Source organism: Gopherus evgoodei, chromosome 4 (assembly GCF_007399415.2).
Source record: "Gopherus evgoodei ecotype Sinaloan lineage chromosome 4, rGopEvg1_v1.p, whole genome shotgun sequence".
NCBI lineage: Eukaryota > Metazoa > Chordata > Testudines > Testudinidae > Gopherus > Gopherus evgoodei.
In genome coordinates this window covers 22,034,222-22,056,124 of record NC_044325.1, presented here as the reverse complement: position 1 = coordinate 22,056,124, position 21,903 = coordinate 22,034,222, and the positions used below count along the sequence as shown (strand labels likewise).

Here is a 21,903-nt window from a genome sequence, read left to right as displayed (position 1 = left end):
CATAGACAACCCGCATCAGTGACTAGATCCCCAGAAACCACAAGTGATCGCTGGACAGACGGAAAACACACTGGGCTGATCGCATGACAAAAATCTTCGGCCAGAAATGGAAAGAATGTGCTCACAAAACAAAACAAAACTTGCATTCGTGGAAGGATGGACGAGGACAAGCTGGACAAAGGTTACTTACAGCTTGGGAAACTGTATCCTGGGAAAAGACGGTTACTCACCTTTGTAACTGTTGTTCTTCGAGATGTGTTGCTCATATCCATTCCAGTTAGGTGTGCGCGGCGCGGGCACATTCGTCGGAAAACTTTTACCCTAGCAACTCAGTGGGCCAGCAGGTCGCCCCCTAGAGTGGCGCCATCATGGCGCTTGATATATACCCCTGCCGGCCCACCCGCTCCTCAGTTCCTTCTTGCCGGCTACTCCGACAGTGGGGAAGGAGGGCGGGTGTGGAATGGATATGAGCAACACATCTCGAAGAACAACAGTTACAAAGGTGAGTAACCGTCTTTTCTTCTTCGAGTGATTGCTCATATCCATTCCAGTTAGGTGAATCCCAAGCCTTACGTAGGCGGTGGGGTTGGAGTGAAATGCGGCAGAATGAAAACTGCTGAGCCAGAGGCTACAGCATCTCTTGACTGTTGAACCAGGGCATACTGCGAAGCAAAGGTATGGACCGAGGACCAATGGAGCTGCGCGACAGATCTCGTGGGTAGGAACACGAGCCAGCAAGGGGGCAGATGAAGCCTGAGGCCTGGTGGAATGCACGGTGATGTGGCTTGGGGAAATATGAGCCAAATCATAACAAGTGCGGACGTCCGCCATCACCCAAGATGAGATCCTCTGAGAGGAAAACAAGCAAGCCCTCCCTTTGGCCCGCTACCGTGACAGAGCTGGGGCACCTTACGAAATGGTTCTGTCAGCGCCATATAAATGCGAGCACTCCACAGATGCTCAAGGAGTGCAATGGTTGTGCCCACTGCGTTGAGCTGTGGGTAACATGAAAGGCCGAAACCACCTTAGGGAGGAAAGCCGGGTGCGGTCATAACTGCACCTTGTCTTTGTGAAACCTAGTGTACGGCGGAACCACCATAAGAGCTCTGAGCTCGGAGACCCGTCTGACCGATGTAACAGCTACGAGGAAAGATGTCGTCCAAGACAGGTATAGCAGAGGGCCAGTCGTGAACGGCTCGACTGGGGGAGACATAAGTCTGGTTAAAACTAGGTTGAGGTCCCAGGTTGGGGCTGAGCGGCGCACCCGAGGGTGCAAGCGCTCCAAGCCCTTGAGGGACCTCGAACCCATAGAGCGTGAGAACACAGAATGTCCACCTTAGCCTGGCTGGAAGGTAGAGATGGCTGCTGAGTGTATCCTCAGCGATGATACTGCCAGGTCCTGCCGCTGAAGGCCAGAGGCAGGCCAAATAGAGGGGATCGAGACCTCAGCAGGAGCAAGATCGAGCGTATTGCAGCTGTAGAAGAAACGCTTCCACCTGGCCCGGTACGTTGACCAGGTGGAAGGCTTCCTGTCACCCCGGCTCAGTTACGCAGCAGCCACACCGTGAGGCGAAGAGGCTGCAGGTCCGAGTGACGAAGCCTGTCGTTGCCCTGAGTGATGAGGTCTGGGTGGGTTGGCAGGGTAATTGGGTCTGTTATTGACAGGCCGAGCAACATGGTATATCAGTGCTGCCTGGACCACTCTGGAGTGATCATGATGATGCGCGCTCTGCCCCTGCGGAGTTTGAGCAGGACCTAATGAACCGGTGGGAACAGTGGGAAGGCATAATGGAGTTGGCCTTTCCCCGGCACCAGGAATGCGTCCAAGATCGATCCCGAGGAGAGACCTTGGAAGGAGCAGAACATCTGGCATTTTCTGCCCTCGCGGTGAGCGAACAGGTCTATGTGAGGAAACATCTCCACTTCTGGAAAGCAGAACGCCTCACATGGGGCAGAGTGATCACTCGTAAGACAGGAAAGACCAGCTGAGCCAAAGCGCCAAGACGTTCCGAACGCCTGGGAGAAAGGACGTCACCAGCTCCATCGAGTGGGCCATGCCAAAGTCCCGGAAATGGATGGCCTCCTGACAAAAGGGGGGAGGACCATGTCCCTCCCTGGATATTCATGAAGCACATGGCCGTTGTGTTGGCTGTAAACACCGAGATACAACGGCCTCGCAGCTGCCGCTGGAACCCCTGGCACGCCAGGTGGACTACTCTCATTTTTGGGGCATTGATGTGGAATGCCAGCTCCCGAGAAGACCAAAGGCCTTAAGCTCGGAGGTGACCATGAGCACTCGAGCAGAGAGATGACGCGTCCGTCGTCAGGGGCAGTGAGGGCTGGGGCGGATGAAACCGCATCCCTGCCCACACCAGGGAGGGAGTTAGCCACCACTCTAGGGAGCCTAAGGTGCTCGAGGGAATGGTGACTACCATGACCATCGGCTCCCTGTCCGGGTGGTACGCCGAGATGAGCCGGACTTGGAGAGGACGGAGGCGGAGCTTGGCGTGTTTGGTTACAAACTTGCGGGCAACCATGGACCCAGGAGACTGAGGCAAGTACGAGCCGAGGTCGTTGGGAAAGCCTGCAGACCTCAGATGATTGTTGCCATTGCCTAAAACCGCAGTTGTGATAAGCAGGCTCCGGCTAGGTAGGAGACCAGGATAGCCCCTAGGAAGACCAACCTCTGCGTGGGAACCAGAGTGGATTGCTCTATAGTTATCATCAGGCCTTGACCCGTGAATAAGACCGTGACGATGCCCACGCGCTGAGTGGTTTGTGTCTCAGAGTCTCCTCGGATAAGCGTATCGTCCAGATACGGAAAAACGCATATCCGACATCAGCGAAGGTAGGCGGCGACTATGGCCGTAAACCAGAAGTACTGACAGTTGGCTAGAAAGCGGAGGTATCTCCTGTGCGGATGGAAGATGGCGTTGCGAAAGTACGCGTCCTTCATATCCAGGGCAGCATAGTAGCCCCCAGCAGGCAAGGATGGAATAATGGTTCCCAGGGATACCGAGCGGAACTTCAACCTTATCCTAAACCGGTTGAGTCCGTGCAGGACTAGGAAGGTCTGAGACCTGCGTTCGAGTGGGGGACTAGGGCATAACGGGAGTAAAACCCCTTGCCCCTTTCGTCCGCTGAAGGGGGACAGGGCTGGAACAAATTAGAGGTGGTACCTATGCTCCACCGTGCGCAGGACCCAGCGATCTGAAATTAACTGGGGCGACGCCAGGAGAAAGCGGGATTGGGATCCCGGCCTGTGACTGGTACACCGCCCTCAGGCATACCTTGGAAGGTTCGTCTTTGGTCCCAGTGGTAATTGCGAGGGACCTTGACCTTGGCTCTTTAGGGGTCCTGACGTTCGTCTGCGACCACCTTGGCCTCGCCGTTTGCCAAAGTCCTGTCTCTGGCTAGGCACAGAGTATGGCGGCTGGGGACAGAAATGCCTGCGTTTGGTCGCTGGCATATGCATGCTGAGAGAGCGCATTAGGACCCTATTGTCCATCAGGCTTCGCAGCCTGGGGCTGTCTTTGCCGCGAAGAGGCCTGTACCAACAAAGGGTAAATCCTGAATGGCATACTGCAGCTCTGGCCGGAGGTTTGAAACCTGAAGCCATGAGATGCACCTCATGGCGACCCCAAAGGCCAGAGTCCTGGCTGCAGAGTCTGCTGCGTCCAACGAGGCCTGGAGGGACGCTCTGGGTACTTTTTTTTTTTTTTTCCCCCTCCTCCAAGACAGCAGCGAACTCTTGGCAGGAGTTTTGAGGGAGAAACTCCATAAACTAAACTACCTTCACCCAGGTGCTACAATTATCGCAGCTAAGCAAGGCTTGTTGCTTTGCTACCCAGAGCTGCAGGGCCTCTGCAGAGTACACTTGGCGGCCAAGCAGGTTCATTCGCCAAGCCTCTTTCGGTTTCGGGGCTGGCGCCCGCTGGCCATCATATCAGAATCGTGGTCCTGAGCATAAGATCTGCGCATGTGGGATGACACGGATGCGTGTCCGGATGACCATGGAGGTACTAAAAGAAGGCACAGGCAGAGTCTCTGACTCTATCGGACCTTGCCCAACTTGGCACCGGGGACCGGCACCGGGAGGCGTACCGGTACCTGGAACGAGATCCAGACCCGCAACCAGAACGGTGCCGGGAGGTCGACCGAGATCTCGAGGCTCGGGGAGAGGCTACAGGAGTCAAGGTACCTGTCGCGGTGCCGGGAGTTGGAACGGTGCCGATAGCGGGTCGCCGAATGGGATACCGACCGGTGCAGCGAGCGTGACCAGTACCGATGAGGAAAACAGCACCGGGACTGTAAGTGGTGTCGGGCGTGCCGACAAGACCTGGAGTGTCTGCGGGACCGTGATCATGAACGGTGCTGCTCTGCTGTGCTGACAGAGGACGGTCACATGAAGAGACTGTATTACCCGCACCGGTGGTGCTGGGGTCAGGCAGCATCGACTCTGTCATGGCAATGAGATCCCTCGCCGTTGGTAATGTCTCCGGCGTGGAGGGAACAGCAGGATCAACCACAGTGCATACTGGGGAGCTGTCAGGCACCGGATTCGACGGCCCTCGTGGGACCGGGATTGACGGTACCGAGGTCGTCAGAGCTTCGGTAGGTGTCGGTGCCGGGCGATCCGAGTTAGATGAGCTGTCTGGCTGCGGTGCCGTCAGCACGGAAGCAGCAGGAGCAATAAGCTCAACCACGGCGTGTGCCGGGGAGCCGTCAGGCACCGGATTCGACGGCCCTTGTGGGACTGGAATCGACGGTGCCGACGTTGTCGGTGCCTCCGAGGTGTCGGTGCCGGGCGATCCGACTTAGACGAGCTCTCTGGCTGCGGTGCCGCTGGCACGGAAGCAGCAGGAGCAGTAGCTCAACCACGGCGCGTGCCGGGGAGCCGTCAGGCACCGGATTCTACGGCCCTTGTGGGACCGGGATCGACGGTGCCGACGTCGTCGGTGCCTCAGCAGGTGTCGGTGCCGGGCGATCCGACTGAGACGAGCTCTCTGGCTGCGGTGCATGCCTCTGCCGGTGCCGGTGCTAGGGAAGTGGAGGTCAGCTAAGCCGCGCTCCACTGTTCCAACGACCGACACGGGCGGTAAGAAGGAACTGAGGAGCGGGTGGGCTGGCAGGGGTATATATCAAGCGCCATGATGGCGCCACTCTAAGGGGCGACCTGCCGGCCCACTGAGTTGCTAGGGTAAAAGTTTTCCGACGAATGTGCCCGCGCGGCGCACACACCTAACTGGAATGGATATGAGCAATCACTCGAAGAAGAAACAGTGATTCTGAAAAGGATTTAAGAGTAGTGGGGAATAATCAGCTGAACATGAGCTCCCAGTGTAATGCTGTAACCAAAAGGGCTAATGTGATCCTTGGATGCATAGAAAGGAGAATCTCAAGTACCAATGGACAGGTTATTTTACCTCTGCATTTGGCACTAGTGCAATTGGTGCTGGAATACTGCATCCAGTTCTGATGTCCACAATTCAAGAAGGATGTTGATGAATTGGAGGATTCAGAGAAGAGCCACAAGAATGATTAAAGGATTAGAAAACATGTCCTGTACTAACAGACTCAAAGAGCTCGATCTATTTAGCTTAAGAAAAAGAAATTTGAGTGACTTGATTACATATGTACATGGGGAACAAACTATTAATAATGGACTCTTCAGTGTAGCATAGAAAAATAGAACATTCTAATGGCTGGAAGTTGAAACTAGACAATTTCAGACTGGAAAGAAGTTGTACATTTTTAATGGTGAGAGTAATTAATCTTTGGAACACTTTACCAAGGGTCATGGTGGATTCTCCATCAGACAATTTTTAAATCAAGATCAGATGTTTTTCTAAAATCTGCTCTAGGAATTATTTTGGGCAAGTTTCAAAGCCTGAGTTTTATACAGGAGGTCAGACTAGATGATGATGATCTCTTCTGGCTTGGGAATCTATGAATCTGGAATAATGGGCGAATTCTCAGGTGGCCAGCACTAATGATTTTTGGTCTCTTTGTACATGACTGACAATACTGCTATTGTCGTTTCACGGTTTTGTTAATGTTGCATATGTTCACAAAAACTGAAAGTGAAGCAGCAAGAGTTTGCACAGAATGAGAAGGCCTGAGTTAATTTTGGCACTGCTCTCAGCAGCTGTCCAGCAGATGCTTCTAAACCTCAACAGGGAATGGAAATTAATGGAATTAAAAGTATTGGGACATGCCATTTAGAGTGTTCTAGCAGAGGACTTAATTTAAAAGATGATCAAATTGACAGTGTTGCTATTAAGCACTGCACAACAGCACCCTTTGGAGTCACTAGTCAGGGAGATAGAAGTATTGTAAATGAGCAACAACAAGAGCTATGCTAACTAAACAACCTTTCTTTTTGTGGAAGCTTGAAAAACAAATGTATCTTCACTCTCCATGCTCTACCTACCTCTCTTCTACCAAACAGTAGCATGCAACATCTGTATTTTCCAGCTTCAGCTCCGTGCACGTAGTCTTCAGTAAGTGGTTAAATCAAACATTCCTGTACACCACCTATGACAGCTTTATTTTAAAATGATATAGTAAAATACTTCTTTGCTGAAAGAAACAAGGCAGGAGTAGAACCTAAAATGAATTCTTTCCAATTTGCCTTAGGCAAACTAACTTATCCCATACCGTTCAATTTATATTTGGTCTTGCTTGATGATAAATGAGCTTTTTAAAAAGCTCAACTAGAATCACCCTATACATTTTGCAGCCAGTTTATATTAGAGCATATTCCCATCTGTGGCCAGAAACTGTTGTAAACATAAACTTCAGGTTTAACCCCATTTACAAGCAGATATGGAACATAAAGAGTGAATGCTGCCTGCAGTGAAAATATAAATACATAGCTGTATGTATATCTAAAATGTTACCAAAATGCTACACTGCATACACAGTTCTCTCTCTGCAGAGAGAATGAATCATATATAACGAATGTTAATATTTGCTTCATGAAGTACTTGAAGTTGTTCAGGTGTTCTGGTGATGAGAGCAGTATAAGAATCTTCACAGAATCTATAGCCAATGTACAGGAGCTAGGAATAGCTGTGTCCTCTTCTCCATAAATACCCTCACTGCTACAAGCAGTGAAGTCAGCTATGGTTTAGCTAGAAGTAACAACACAAAGGTTTTTTGTTGGTTATGGCAGGGGGAGATCTTTTGGGGGAGAAGCGGGGGTTAGTGCAGGTAACAAGTCAGTATTGCTTTGGTACTTTATTAATGAATTATTCCTTTGAGAGCAGCACACTTTCAGCTACTTTAGCAGGGAAATAGCATGTTTATAAAACTAATTAGAGTCAGGATTCGGAAGTACAGCTGGCCTACTTCAGTAAGTGTTTAAAGCAGGCCAGCATTAGTATAGTCTGCTTCCCAAAGATGCAGGTAATATTTTATTAAGATCCCCTTGTGATGGAGTAGGGCCTGTCTGCATCGGGGATGGGAGAGCTGGGGATGTCTTTAGGTGAGGGACAGGATCTTTAAGCCTGTAACCTGAGCCAGGTAGGGGGGAGGGGGTTAGCACCTTGGCCTGGGAAGCTGAACAAAGGAATCGGCCGGTAGGAGGAGGGGCAGTTCAGTTTCGGGCTGGAGAAGGGGAATTCAGGGGATCCTATGCTGGACCCAAGCACCCTGAAACTCCAGAAGGACTCGATAGAGGGGTCTTGACTGTGCCTGCAAGCTCTGCTGTAACCTGTGTTCCTGATGTCCAATAAACCTTCTGTTTTACTGGCTGGCTGAGAGTCACTGTGGGGCCCAGGAAGGGGGTGCAGGACTGAACCCCCCCACTCTGTGACACCCCTCTTTTCCAAAATAGATACATAAGGTGCAAACCTAACAATCTAAAAGTAGGTACAGAAATCTATTCTTCATCACTGCTTCTGTATTTTTGCAGAATATGGTTATAAAAGTGTATTGTCCAAGCAACATTTTTCTTATACATGGCGAGGCATCTTTTCTACAGCTGTGGAAAAAAAAAGTACGCCAATGGCTGCTTGATTCCAAAGATAGATAAGTGACTGTGAGTCGATAGATATGTAACATTTTCACAGTGGAGTTTTCACTTTTACACCTTTCACACCTTCCAAATTTACTGCATAGCAGCAAAAGGACGGAGGGAGATGAGGAGCAAAAACCACACTTAAAGTCCTCAAAACACTTCCACTATGCTGTAATGCACCTCCAGGTGCCTGTTCTGATTGTGTTATGCGACTGGCCATCAATCTCATCAACAGTTGATTGGACCAGGTTAGCCCAAGTGCTGGAGAAACTTTCTTATCCAATAAGCTAAAAGAAAACAGTGTTTTGTAAGTTTTTGCATGCATGAAACACAAAATGAATTAACAATCTAGTGTGAAACATCTTAAGTAGACATACATTAGAAGTTACACTTCAGCTAAAAGTAGCTCCAATGCTTCATAAATATGGCATTTCTCATGACAAATCCTCTATTGTGCCAGGAAGAATTACCATAAGTCAACTTCAAACAATTTTCAACCACTTAAAATACAAAATACAGGGCCATCTACCGTGGGCTCCATTAGAGACAACATTAAGGATGGTGGGGTAGATTTAACACCCTCAATTTTTTTTCTTGATTTGTCATTTATAAAATTTGTTTCAAAGGAAAGTGGAAATAACCCTCCACTAGACAGAGAATAACCGGCCCAAAGGAGGTTTCTCCCTAACCCCCATCAACAATGTCATGCCCGAAACAAAATTTTATCTCCTCTTAAAAATATGATCTTATGTCACTGGGAATGTTCTCATTCATATAAATAACAAGGCCTTATTTAAATCCTACTAATCTTTTGGCCTCAAAGGTAGCTTGTGGCAATGAAGTTCTGCTGGTTAATGATATCTTTACAATTGTTTTTTAAAAACAGGATTTTAATGAAGGTTTAAATTTGTATGGAAAAACTACATCCACAGTTACATTAGACAGACGAGAAGATATAATCCCTCGTGCTAGAGTGTAAACCAACCACTAATACCTGAGGATTTAAAAACAAACACACACACCCACCCCATCCCCTATGGGCAGATTATTCCATAATTGTACCCTATAGGATTTCTTCCACTTTCCTCCACAGCTAGTACTGGTCACTATCAGGAATTGCTTTGCCACATCAGACCAGAGTTCATCTCATCTAGCATTCTGTTTCTATATTCCTATATATTATACTGAGGATAAACTGACAAAGGGGGGAGGGGGGAGTGCAGGGTTAAATCATCGTGTGTGCACGCACATGCGTGCACTATTACATTTTAGTTTATGGAGAACTACTTACCCAAAATTGCTCTGAACAACATCCATCTCATCCATTGCATCAGTTACCTAAATCATAAATAAATAAATAAATTAAATAAAATAGAATTTGAATGAAGTTGCATTTTGAATATATAGTTGTATTTACCCAAGGAAGGGTGGGGAAAGGGGTGCCACGCAAAAAAAAAGACCATCTATTGAATCACAAGTTACTTAAACTAAATTTAAAAAAAACAAACCAAAAAAACACTCCAAACTTACTTATCCAGGCTGAAATTGAAGGGGTACTGTGGGGTATAAACTTAGTCACAGCTTGTACCAATCTATTAATTAAAAAGGGCCCTTGAATAGTTTCACTAGATTGTACCATCATCTGGAGAACTATAAAAGAATAAACCCCATTTTGTGTGTGTGTAAGTGAAGACACTCAGTGACTTAAGTGACTTGCCCAAGATCACAAACACAGACTGTGGGTAGAGCCTGGAATAGAACTCAGGTGTCCTGCCTCCCAGGAATGCAGCTTAACCACATGAATTGTCTTCCAAGATGAAACATATAAAAATCTTTGTTCTTAACATCTTTCTGTTGACAAAAGCACAGTAAGTTAGAGAACAGTTGTCTGTATGTAGCCCTTAGTGTATGCTATGATTTTTTTCTTGGACACACAGCTTGAAGATACAGATGAGAAAAAATGATTACATTCACAGCTCCCTCCTCTAACTACAAGTTTTGTAGCCTACTTGATATGCTACATGTCTTATTCAAAAAAGGAATTCAGTTAGTGACTGGTTTGTTTTTTTGGTTTTTTTTTTTTAATTAAAAATGCATTTGCTTTTTGGATCCACCTCCTCCTCAGTCAGAGGACTGGGCTGCATTTCTCTTTCAGCAAATACCAGAGGCAGTTCAGACCGTCAATGAGGCTTGATCATGGGCCTTCCGCCCTTGTGTCTGATTCTATCTCCAGCATTTTAAGCAGAATGGCAATCCAGTATTCCCAGTTGTTAAAGCTGAATTTGAGATTATAGCAACAACAGTCCCGATATCCCAATCCTTCTTTGCCTTTGGGGTCTGAAATTTCAGGAGCCTTATTTCCCAAATGAGACCATTCACTGGGCTTCTGTACTTCACTTGTTTCTTTTTACAGCAGAGCAGTCCAAATGGAACAATTCAAAGGCTAAGAAATGCTCCAGTGGTTAGGAGACCCTTTCTGGACACTTGGAAGGGTAGTTCTTCCACAGTAGCTCCCTATCTGCAGAACCTTGCTTTGCCAGGAAAAGAGACTTGGTCTACATAAATCTGAGACCTGTGCATCCCACCACATAAGCAAAGACTCCTCTAAAGACACTTAAGTGCACATCAGTCCTCTTCAGCTCTTGGGAGTCAATCCAGACCTTCCAGAGCAATTTCTTCAGTACTAAGGTCAAAACACTACTAGGACCTGAGGGGTCCAATCCACCTCTGAACTCTAGTGCTTTATCTGTCTAATCTCAAGTTCTTAAGTGTCTGAAGCACTTAGAAGAAATCTAGATACTTTCTGATTCCTTTGCAAAAGGAAGGTCTGGGCTAAGGCTCAGGCTCAGGCTCAAAACAGAACTCTTCCCTAAAAGAGAGGCTAATCCTCAGAGGAAGAAAGCCATTTCCCGAAAAGGCAAAAGATTTCCTAAACAGTCAAAAGCATAGGAAAATAACTCAATAAAGCGTTCCAAATCCAAAGCTGCTCCCCAAAGATGGGGGACTCTGGACTAAAATAATAAACACAAGAGAAATTCCTCCCCCAGACTATTGCTGCAATAGCTAGGAAGTCTTTTTTTAGCACACCTACACAAATTATCAAAAATCAGTACAAAATATTACCCATTTAGTCTTGTCTTTCCTTTCCTCCCAGGATGTTCAGCAGTGCCGGCTCCAAGTTTTTTGCTGCCCCAAGCAAAAAAAATTTCCTGCCCCGCCCCCAGCCCTGCCCCCTTCCCCGCCCCATTCCAACCCGTTCTCTAAATCCCCGGCCCTGCTTCCTCCCCCAGGTGTGCCGCATTTCCCAGGAGAAGTGGAGCAGCAGCGCACTCGGGAGGAGGCGGAGGTGAGTTGGGGGGGGGGAATGGTTCCTGTGCCCTCCCCAGGGTTACTTCCTGCAGCCCTCCCCGTGCCCACCACCGCAGCAGCTCACCTCCACTCTGCCTACTCCCCTGAGCGTGCTGCCACCGCTCCGCTTCTCCCCCCTCCCTCCCAGGCTTGTTGTGTGAATCAGCTGTTTTGTGGCAAGCCTGAGAGGGAGGGGGGAGAAGCGAAGTGGCGGCGCACTTGGGGGAGCAGGCGGCAGTGGAGTGGCAGTGAGCTGGGTGGGGGTAGAAGTTCCTCTGCCCTCCCCCCCCACCAGGGTTACTTCCTGCGGGCCTCCCCATGCCCCCAACCACTGCATCTCACCTCCACTCAGGGCAGGCTCCTGGCTTTTTGTGCCCCAAGCAAAAAAAAAAAAAGGGGGGGGCCAGAGTGACGCCCCTTGGAGCGCTGGTTCCTAGAGCCAGTCCTGATGTTCAGTAATAAACACCTGGCTGAGAAGTCTGCGGGCTACTCTACATTCATTTTTAGACTGCACATTCATAAGATTGTAGCCCTTAAGGATGTCCCACCTCAGGTAGCATGTAGCCAAATGGAAATCAGTCCATTTGAGATAGGTTAGAGAACCCTAAAGTTTGCACTGACCTATGCTCAGGCCAGAGCCAATTTACAGTTCCCTGATTCTGAAGACAGATCTAACCCGCACTCTTAAACTACCTGCACCACCTCCCATGCAGAACTGAGAATCTTCTCAACTCAGAAGAGTTTTGAAAAGATACATACTTGCCTGGCCCTTGCTTCCTTGTCAGAACCTTATTTGCAGCATAGCTGCCCCAGAAAACCCTGGGAAAATAGCCAAAAAGAGCCGACTCCACAATGCACAGTCCCACTCTACAGGATATCCAAGGGGCCAGTAGCAGAATCCATGATAAGCAAGGCTCTCCAGGAACTGCACTGTAGAGGAGACGAGGCAGAGGGTCCTAGAGCAGTAGTCTCCAAAATGTTTACTTCATGCCCCTCTTTACCCCTGTCCATGTCCCACCCACCCCCAAGCTAGGAGCAGGGTTGCAGCTCGGGGGGCGAGATGCAGACAGAGGAAAAGGGACTAAGGCTGGGCCACAGCTTGGGGCAGGGGTGGGAGCAGAGCCTCAGCCAGGGGTCTTGGCTGGCAGCCGGGGCCCGAGGCTGGCAGCTAGGAGCACATCCCCAAGTGTAGGACCAACAGCCAGAAGCAGAGCTGGGCGGTGCTTTCTCCCTGCCCCCTGTGGGGGCTGGCCTGGGCCCCAGCCTCACCCTCCCAAATGTTCCTCCACACCCCACAGTTTGGGGACCTCTGTTCTACAGTAAGTGCCGAGGCTTTAGGGGGCTTCACATCCCCAGAAAGCCACTATGTTTAGGGCCTGAATCATGCGATGGAGTTCTGATTCTGCCAGCAAAAGAATTCAAAGGAAACTTGAGGGAAGCCTCCCCTCCTCCTTTGTCCTCGCCACATGTTCTTCTACTGGGGAGAGGGTCTCATCTTATAGAAATAATCTGTTTTCTAGTACAGCCATTTAAAATTAGGAATATTTTAATGAAGCAGAGCACTAGGTTTAGGTTTATCAATCTTATCATGGACTAAAGTTAAAGGGATGCCACCATCAACTTGCTGAATCATTTCTGTTTGAAGATGTTGCTTGAAGTATTGTTACAAGTGATCCCTAAAATTATTAGAACTGAAAGATGTTGCCTAAGTGGGTTTTTTCTGCTGCCCATCGCTGTAATATTCCAAATCAATGGCAATAGTGAAGCCACTACTTGACTTCATGGCATCTCTAGCACGTTTCCTTTTTTCAGGATAAAATAGGCTTTTTTTGGTTTTGATCTTTTAGATTTTCTTTTCTTTCTTTAGATTGTAGGGGTTTGGTGGTACAAGAGGGTGTCACTGTGTCATTATTATGGAGGAAAGAACTTTGAAGAAAGTTTTGCAGTGTTTCTTAAAGGTGGTCAGACTCTGCACAATCACCTCTGGAAGTTTGTTCCATAGCAGGTCCCCTTGACTGAGAATGTTTTATCCCAAGTTCTCACAAACTTCATCCTGGGCTTCATTTTCTGCATTGTTCCAAAGGACTGCAGCTGTCATGATAGTTCATAGACAGAATTGTGTCTTTAATGGAGTTTGAGTTTGATCCATTAGTTGCTTTGTTGATTAGGACCCAAAGCCTTAAACTGGCATCATAAGTTGACTGGGGAGCCTATGAAGGGACTTCAGCATAAGCCTCTTGTGCTCAGGGCAGCCTCCTAAACCACAGACATGGCAGACAGACACATTTTGTAACAGCTAGAGCTGATGCATTATCTTCACATTCAGCTTCAGATACAGTGAATTACAGTAATCTACCCTAGATGTGACAAATGCATTGACTGTTGCCAGGTCTATGTTCAAGAGACAAAGTTACTTAATGAACTGGAGATGAAACTAGTGGTTTTTAGATACTGATGGTACAAGGTCATCTAAGTTTAATGAGTCAAACTAGAAGCCAAAGCTTCACACTATTTTGATGGAGGCTTTATGTCATCAATGGAAGGTAGAAATGTCGTCTTCGCTGGTCCTTCAAAATGTTTCCCCTCTCTGACTAGCATCACTGGTCTTACTGGGTTCAGCTTGAGCCAGCTGACCTTCATCCAAGAACTAATGTCTTGTAGGCATGCTGACATTTTAGTAGTAACAGTTGCATGGACTGCGAATGAGATAGATAGTTCAGTGTCATTAGCATACTGTTGGCAACTGGGTCAACAACATCTATCTCATTAGATATTGAAGAGAAGATGGGATAGTACAGATCCCTGTGGGACCCCTTCAAAGTTAGTGTGAGTGTGAGAGAAATTTTCTTTTTTCAGTCTGATTACTTTGTGCAGTTGACAATGCTTTACATATAGTTATTTTCACTTTCTCCTCTGTATAGACTGTTTCTCCCTTAGCGAAAAAAGACCCTTGCAAACATTAAACGGGGAGGAGAAAACATCTATACAAATCATTTAAAAAAAAATTTCAGGATATTTGAAGCCTGCCTTATTAGCAATTGGAACATTTCAGTTAGTCATTATGACAAAATTGATAATATCCTTTTAAAACAAGAATTTTCTCACTTAAGCAGCTCTTTTTTCCTAATGTACTGAACACTAACTTGCAAAATCAGATTTACAGCACCCACTGGGACCTCCAGGCACTATTGTGATACAAATAACGTAATAAAAATTGTCTCCAAATGTGTTCCAAAAATATTAGTAGGAAAAAAACAAGCTAAAAACAGATAAAGCTGCATAAGCAAGTATAAGATCTGAGGCTTCATCCCAATTTTAAAGAAAATATTTCCATTAGTTCTCTGTACTGATTGTTCCTGTTTGGCTCATTCTAGTTTCTTTTAATACCTCAAAAAAAATTTTTAAAGTAAGATTATTTCCCCAAATGTCACTCAAAAAATTAAGCCTATGACTTCCTTGGGCCAGCTTTCAGTGGACTAAGTTCCACATCACAAGTCACCATAATGGCCTCTGGTATTACCTGGGTTGTACATGTTCTGTTGATAAAGACCTCCAGAGCTATCATAGATTAACTAGATTTTTAAAAAACCTAAAATGTTGGCGAGGAAAATATTGGGACATACTGACTTTCCTAGTTCTTATATAGGTTTTGCAGTTTCATGAGAGAAGAAATTTTTGTATAAATACAAATATGTTCTCACTTTCAGAATGTATCAACCAGCTTGTATAACATTCATACAAATACTTTTGGGCCAACAGATGTCTCAATACTAATGAACTTGTTTCTGTATGATAAAATTCCTCCATTAATCATTAAATAATCATAGAACAAAAGTGTGTGTTCAAAAAGAATACTGTCAGCTTCATTTCTGTTTGTAGTTCTCTTCTCTGTTTCTTCAGTGGTTCTGCAGAGTAAGAAATACTCTAGTTTCATACCTGGTTAATGCACAGTATTGGAGTTCTGAATCTGCTGCTTAAACTGTGAAGTTTTGCTCCGAATGTCTGCAGATATCTGGCTTTCATAACAGAATCTTTTGCTCCAAATTCACATCGAAACAAAGCAGCCATAGAATCAATGACCACCAAACGCACCACGCCTCTCAAGAGCAGTAAGGTAATCCTTTTAGCAATGCAGTTGTAGAAGGTGTCCTAACACAAAATACAAATATTCAACATTAGAACTAGTTAGAATGCTGGTACCTATAAAATTCTAAGACAGATACCTGTCATTTCACTGCTTGGCTCTGTGGTTATTTATGGGAGGTTATATTCATAAACCAAGATTGTAGATCTTTACAACACAATTGTATTCTTCTGTGTAGGTCTGGTGTCTGTTAAAAGTAGTCACAAGAAAAACAAAAGAAGGAGGAGATCAACTGCAGCACTAGTTTACACCTTGTGCAGCCTAGCATAGTCAAGTAAATGGGGCTGCACAAGTCAAGAGAAAGTTTGACCTGGATTTTTGAGTCATGTATAAAATTCCAGTGTTACCCAAGAACATGACAGTGCAGTCCTATTCCATGGCCACTCTGCATTCAAGTTTTCACTTGAATGTTGAGGAGTTCACTCAAGGCTAGCATAAGTCCTCAGGGTATTGATAAATGAGAAAAAAAGACAGTGTTCTTTCATCAAAGGAATTGAGATAGTACTACATATAGCTATTATATCAGACCCTCTATTAACCAAAACTTCTGGTAAAAGTTAGTATCACCTGAAACTCCTGTTTCCTCCCCAGCTGATGCAAAATTCCATCATCTGAATGTTTCTGAAGTCCCCAAAATATTTCAGAAGTTAAACTACTAACCATCCAGTGGAGTGTAATTTTCTTTTATCATGTAACATGTAACAGTTGTTCATTTTAGCAAAGAGGGAATTCTTTTGACACCCTTACACTGTTCTTGTGGAAGACACCATTCTTCACAAATAAATAGGAATACACAGTTGAAGATTTATAAACATTCTGCCGGGATTAAAGGTCTGACAACTTCCTACATTCCATGTCTGTCAAAATTAGACTGAATTTATTGGAACTGGATTATAGTAGGATTAACCTTACCAAACTGATTTGCTCTTCACACAAATATCATCTTAACTGTGTGTTTCTAACTGTTGAAAAGAATTCATTCAGCAGAATAGATAACTTGAGAAAGATTTCTTACTGTGTTCACTGTACACTAAAGGTGGTCTACAGTGCATTGGAGAGGTGACTGCAGTTTGGGGAGCCATAGCCAGATATTGCTGCAATTTATTGCCTTGTCAATATGTGTAACATTTTATATTTGGCGGGGTGCTTTGGTTCTACGTAAATCCTATTATGAGCTGTTTCTCAGAATGCCTGCTGTTATTGTGCAGACTTTCTCCATGATAAATGCATTTTATCGTTTCAGAGGACTGGAATAAAACCATTGTTTCCCAGCACAGGAGGGCCAATTGTCTGGACTGCAGCGAATGTGACATTTAGATAACAATTTGCAATATTATCATCATATACAATGTGTTCTTATATTTACCCTAGATTTTTTAAAATAATGATCTAGTACTTTGAACAAATATTACTGTTAACCTTTAGAGCCCATTAGAAAATGAAGGTTACTTATCCGTAACCAGAGTTCTTTGAGATGAGCCTCTGGATCAGGGGTGGCCAACCTGAGCCTGAGAAGGATCCAGAATTTACCAATGTACATTGCCCAAGAGCCATAGTAATACATCAGCGCCCCCCACCCGCCCCCATGAGTTTCCCCCCTGGTGCCCAGTTCCTCCCACCCACCGGCAGCCCCACCAATCAGCACCTCCCCACACCTACCAATCAGCTGTTTCGTGGTATGCAGGAGGCTCTGGGAAGGGAGGAGGAGAAGTGAGGGCATGGCAGGTTCAGGGGAGGGGTAAGAAGGGGTGGAGTGGGTGTAGGGCCTGTAGCAGAGCCAGGGGTTGAGCACTGAGCACCCCCCGGCACACTGGAAAGTTGGCGCCTGTAGCTCGAGCCCCGGAGTTGGTGCCTATACAAGGTGCCGCATATTAACTTCTGAAGAGCCGCATGTGGCTCCAGAGCCACAGGTTGGCCACCCCTACTCTGGATTGACATACTTCTTGGATGAAGGTGCCTGAGCAGGAAGCTTCTGGAACCTGGAAAGCAGTGTCCACTGGGGTCATTTGCACCTCCTCCCAGCTCTCAACCTGGGAGGGTTCTGAGAGTATAAAAGGGGAAATATCCCAGCCATCCATCAGTTTCTTCCACTAATTTGGGAATTCCTAACCTGAGACTCTGAAGAAGTGGAAAAAGTGGGCTGGGAGTGTGAATATGCAGAGGCTCATCTAGAAGAATTTCAGTTATAGGTAAGTAACTTTCATTTCATCTTCAAATGGCCTCTGCATATTCCTACTTGTGGGAGTGTAGCAAGCAGTACAATGCCCAGGAAAGGGGACTGAGGAGTTCTAGATAAACAAAGGTCAACAGGAATGCCAAAAAAGCATCAGCTTTGGGTGCCAGGTCAAAAGAAACAGAAGTGACCGATCTTGCTCTCCCAAAACAAGTCTTAATGATGGATTATTTTTGCTAAAAACACACATAGCTGCAGTATGCAGCATTCTTGTAGCTGTGTTGGTCCCAAGATATTTGAGAGACATGGTGGGTGAGATAATTGTTTTATTGGATCAACTTCTGTTGGTAAGAGACAAAATTACATGAAGCTGAAGAACTCTGTGTAAGCTTGTCTCTCTCACCAACGGAAGTTGGTCCAATAAAAAGATATAATTTCAGCACTCTGTCTCTCTAATATAGCTGCAGTATCAGTCATGCAACACTATCTGATGAAGACAGTATGAGGGCATGCCACAGACACTGCCTCTGCTCTGGATGAGGACCGACAATTCCAGAAGGTTGAAGCTGTGTCAGGTCATGACAATTGTAAAACACAGTGCGACAGATGGACAACCTTTGGCTCCTCATGTGAGCTCCATTTCTCCAAAGGATTGGGGAGACTTGTAGATAAGCTTTGGCATGATATATAATGACAATGTTCTCTGAATATGCACAAATGTGATACCTGCTTCCCTGAATATAAAAGGCTCAGAGACAGAAACAATCTAGTGGTCTGAAAGATGGAAATCAGACATCTTAGACTCTTGGAATGGAGATGCAACCAAGGCCACCTGTTCCATAAGAATGCAATTTAAAAAAGAGATATAGTTACTGAAATACAAACCTAATGACTATCTGAGTGAGTGTCAAGAATGGCATCTTCACTTAATGTAAAACAACAGTTGAGAAGGACCTTATCAGATCTACTCATTTAAGAGTTGACCAGATGGGAGATCTTTTTCAAGCCATAGGTCAGATTTGACGAATCAAACATTCATCTTTTTAAACTAGAGTATTTTAGATCTCAGCATAACACCAACAGTCAAGACACCAGCAATCTGGAGTCAAAATGTCGACCAAAGAAACTCTGAACCTGGGTGGAGACTCCCACCTCATGTCACAGGCGGGACACTCAGTAGTTTGGGAAGCATGACTTTAATATAATAGTGTATATGCCCCCAATGGGCTGGAAAGCCTGGGGCTAAGCCAACCCTGATTAGAGGACAAGCCACACTGGGGTTAAATCAGCTAGTCTAATATAAAAAAAGACAACAGGATACTGCAGGTGTGGGGCTGGTTGAGAGAGTAACTAAAATTGCCAGAGGCAGGAAACCTATCAAATAAGAAGGAGAAATATCTCCAAGCAGGGAAGCCTGGGTGAGACTCTCCCCAAGAAGCAAGGTAGAGACTGAGACAGACCCTTCAAGGATGAGGGGGCCATGCCAAGCTGAAACTGGGTCAAAGATCTCATGAGTTTATACTTTGTTCTTCGAGGACTGTGTGTTATTTTTTTTTTATTACTGTGAGAGAGACTGAATAGGAGTTGAGGCCCAGAGGGCAAGAATATGACCAGAAAACTAAATAAACAGGATCCTTTGTGTGGATTGCTTTAAATTTCCTTTTTAAACTGGGTAAGTTCTTAAAAGGGACCTGAAGAAGGGAAAACAGGGGCAAGACACTGTGAAGGCATCCATGGCCACAAGGGGGCACTTAGAAGGCAGCCAACCCCATGACACATCTCCATGATATTGATGACAGAATTGCCAATCTTTAACCATGGCTAATGATAGTAACTTGGTACCAACTGGAGCAACATTAAACAAACAAACAAAAAAACCTCTTAATTCAATAGAATCAGGGTCAACATATAGTTAAGTTTCTGCTCTTGGTGCAAGAAAAGAGTGTGATATTAATGTTAGGACATGTTTGTCTTTGGATCACAGCCATGCACAAGCATGGTATCCCTGTTGGGAATTAACTGGTATTTACCCACTCGTGGAATGAAAGAATATACAATGGAGCCCTCGCTAATGCACTTGTACTGTTGAATGAAAAATTCTCAAAGAGTCTACCAATACATCATCTTTCATTGGTAGGTGAGATACTGGACCCATCCAATGAGGACAGGGATTTTTTTTTATTTTTTTAAAGAGGATATTTCCCTGACAACTGGCTTGAGCAAACTCCTCTTTAGTGATCTGTGTAACATACTCACATAATGCTGTCCATCAGAAATTTAGACAGATTTGGATTTTATGAAGGGAAGAAAAAAAGTCTTGCAAGTCAGAGAAATAGCTCTCATATCTTTATCTGGAATCACATCTTTCACTGAGATCACAAACCTTGGAATGGATGGAAATCACGTTGAAGAATCCCTTACACCAGGCCTGCACAACTTGTAAAAGCGGCGAGGGCCACATTACTCCAAAGAAAACAGCTGAGGGCCGAAACCCTCCAACCCTGCGGAAACACCCCGCACCAGCACTGCCCAGCCCTGCAGAAACAAACCCTTTTTCCCCAGTGCTGCCCACCAAAACAGCTGTCGGACAAAAAGGAAGGTTGAGGGTAGGGAGGGGATACTTGATTTTAAATCAACCAGGGGCTCCTAGCTGAAGAGGTGGCTGGGAGCCCTCAGGGGCAAATTAAAGGCCCCAGGGCTCCAGCGGCTGGGAGAACCCAGAGCTTTGTGGGGCTGGGGCAGGGATTTAAAGGGCCCAGAGCTCCTGCTGCTGAGGGGAGCCAGAGCCCTTTAAATCTCAGCCCCAGCCCAGCTGCTGGAGCCGCGGCCGGGATTCAAAGGGCTCTGGGCTGCCTGCAGAGCGCTGTGTGCGCGGGATTTAGAATCCCCCCGCAGGCCGCACAGTGAGCCTCTGCGGGCCGCATGTTGTGCGGGCCTGCCTTACACCCTCTAGGAGCACTACTGCAGATGGCAGAAAGGAGATAAGGGAACTCCCTAGGGGCATGTTCTTACTCTGTCATATGAAATAAGGCATCTGGAAAATTCTGAGCCATCACGAACATCTGAGCATCAAGAAAAGGTGAAAAGTCATATAGTGCCTTGGTGAGGTCTCAGATATACCCTAGTATTAAAAGGTATCACATAACTGTGCTAGTAAGGAATCTGAACACTGCAGGAAAAATTGCAGTTCTAAAATATATCAAGGCTTCAGTGATCACACATCTTCTAAATCGGCATGAAAGTATCTTTGTTTGTGCAAACTACTAGAAAAGGAGCACCCGGACACTCTATTGAGGGTAAATGTCTATTCCCAAACAGATAACCAACCATTCAATGAGAAGAGAATCATGACAGACAGGCATTTTATGGAACACTTGCTGCCATCGGGGTATTGATAAAGGTCTTCTTTGACTCAGAGGTATATGTAAAGAGACATATGTGACCATGGCAAAGAATAGGAATACTGGAATACTTCTGGAAATTAGAGTTCTGTCTCTGGAATTGTGATGGATGTACAAACCCCACACTGGAGAAGTAGGGGCTAAGGAGCGCCTCTGAGCCCAGGCAGCCCCACCCCACTGCATTTGTAAAACCTGTCCACAGTGGAAGTAAAGCTTAAAAAAGGAAGCGGAGTAGCTCAATGAAAGGCAGATGGACAGAGCCCTGCACAAATATAAAATTTGTTTCCACATCCGATCCGTGATCTGCAAAAATGGTCCACGAATGTGGCTATCTGAGGATATAAAGCAGATATCTGCAGATTTGTAGGGCCCTCCAGATGGGGAATGTGAACTGACCTATGTTCTCAGCTCCTCAGAAGGAGTACCACAGAAGCTCTTGCTGCCTGAGACTTGGAAATATTAACCTGACCCAGCCTGCAAAGGAGGAACTGATGACTTTTGAAACTTTGTGTGTTCTGTTCTTTTCTTAACCGTGTGTGAAGAGGAAGCACTGGTAGGAAGCGATCTAGTTAAGCAGCGGCATAACACCCTGAGGTGCAAATCTTAGCAGCCCACCACTGAACCCTGGATTTGAACCTGGTAGAGAGGATGGGCCCAGGTTCCCCTACCACCTCCTAAAAAAGGGAAGTGACAGAAGTCTATATATCAGCATGGAACCTAGGTGGGAGAAGATCTGGAAGGCATGAGAGTCCAGATCCCAATACCCTGATGCAAGGGTGAAGCCCTGAAGCCCTTGCTGACCTCTGAAGACTTC

General features: G+C 46.0%; 1 protein-coding gene across 4 annotated transcripts in view; it reads right to left on the bottom strand.

The window, feature by feature from the left end:
- Positions 1 to 7,738: 7,738 nt before the first annotated feature.
- XRCC3 (X-ray repair cross complementing 3) overlaps positions 7,739 to 21,903 on the bottom strand; it is a 30,068-nt gene continuing 15,903 nt past the window's right edge. For all 4 annotated transcript variants that reach the window (XM_030558653.1, XM_030558651.1, XM_030558650.1 and 1 more), the window contains exons 6-8: positions 15,308 to 15,520; positions 9,315 to 9,361; positions 7,739 to 8,310 (exon numbers count right to left, since the gene is read on the bottom strand). In XM_030558653.1, coding sequence (XP_030414513.1) covers positions 8,070 to 8,310; positions 9,315 to 9,361; positions 15,308 to 15,520 — 501 coding nt within the window. In that variant the 3' untranslated portion in view covers positions 7,739 to 8,069. The remainder of the gene's footprint in view (positions 8,311 to 9,314; positions 9,362 to 15,307; positions 15,521 to 21,903) is intronic.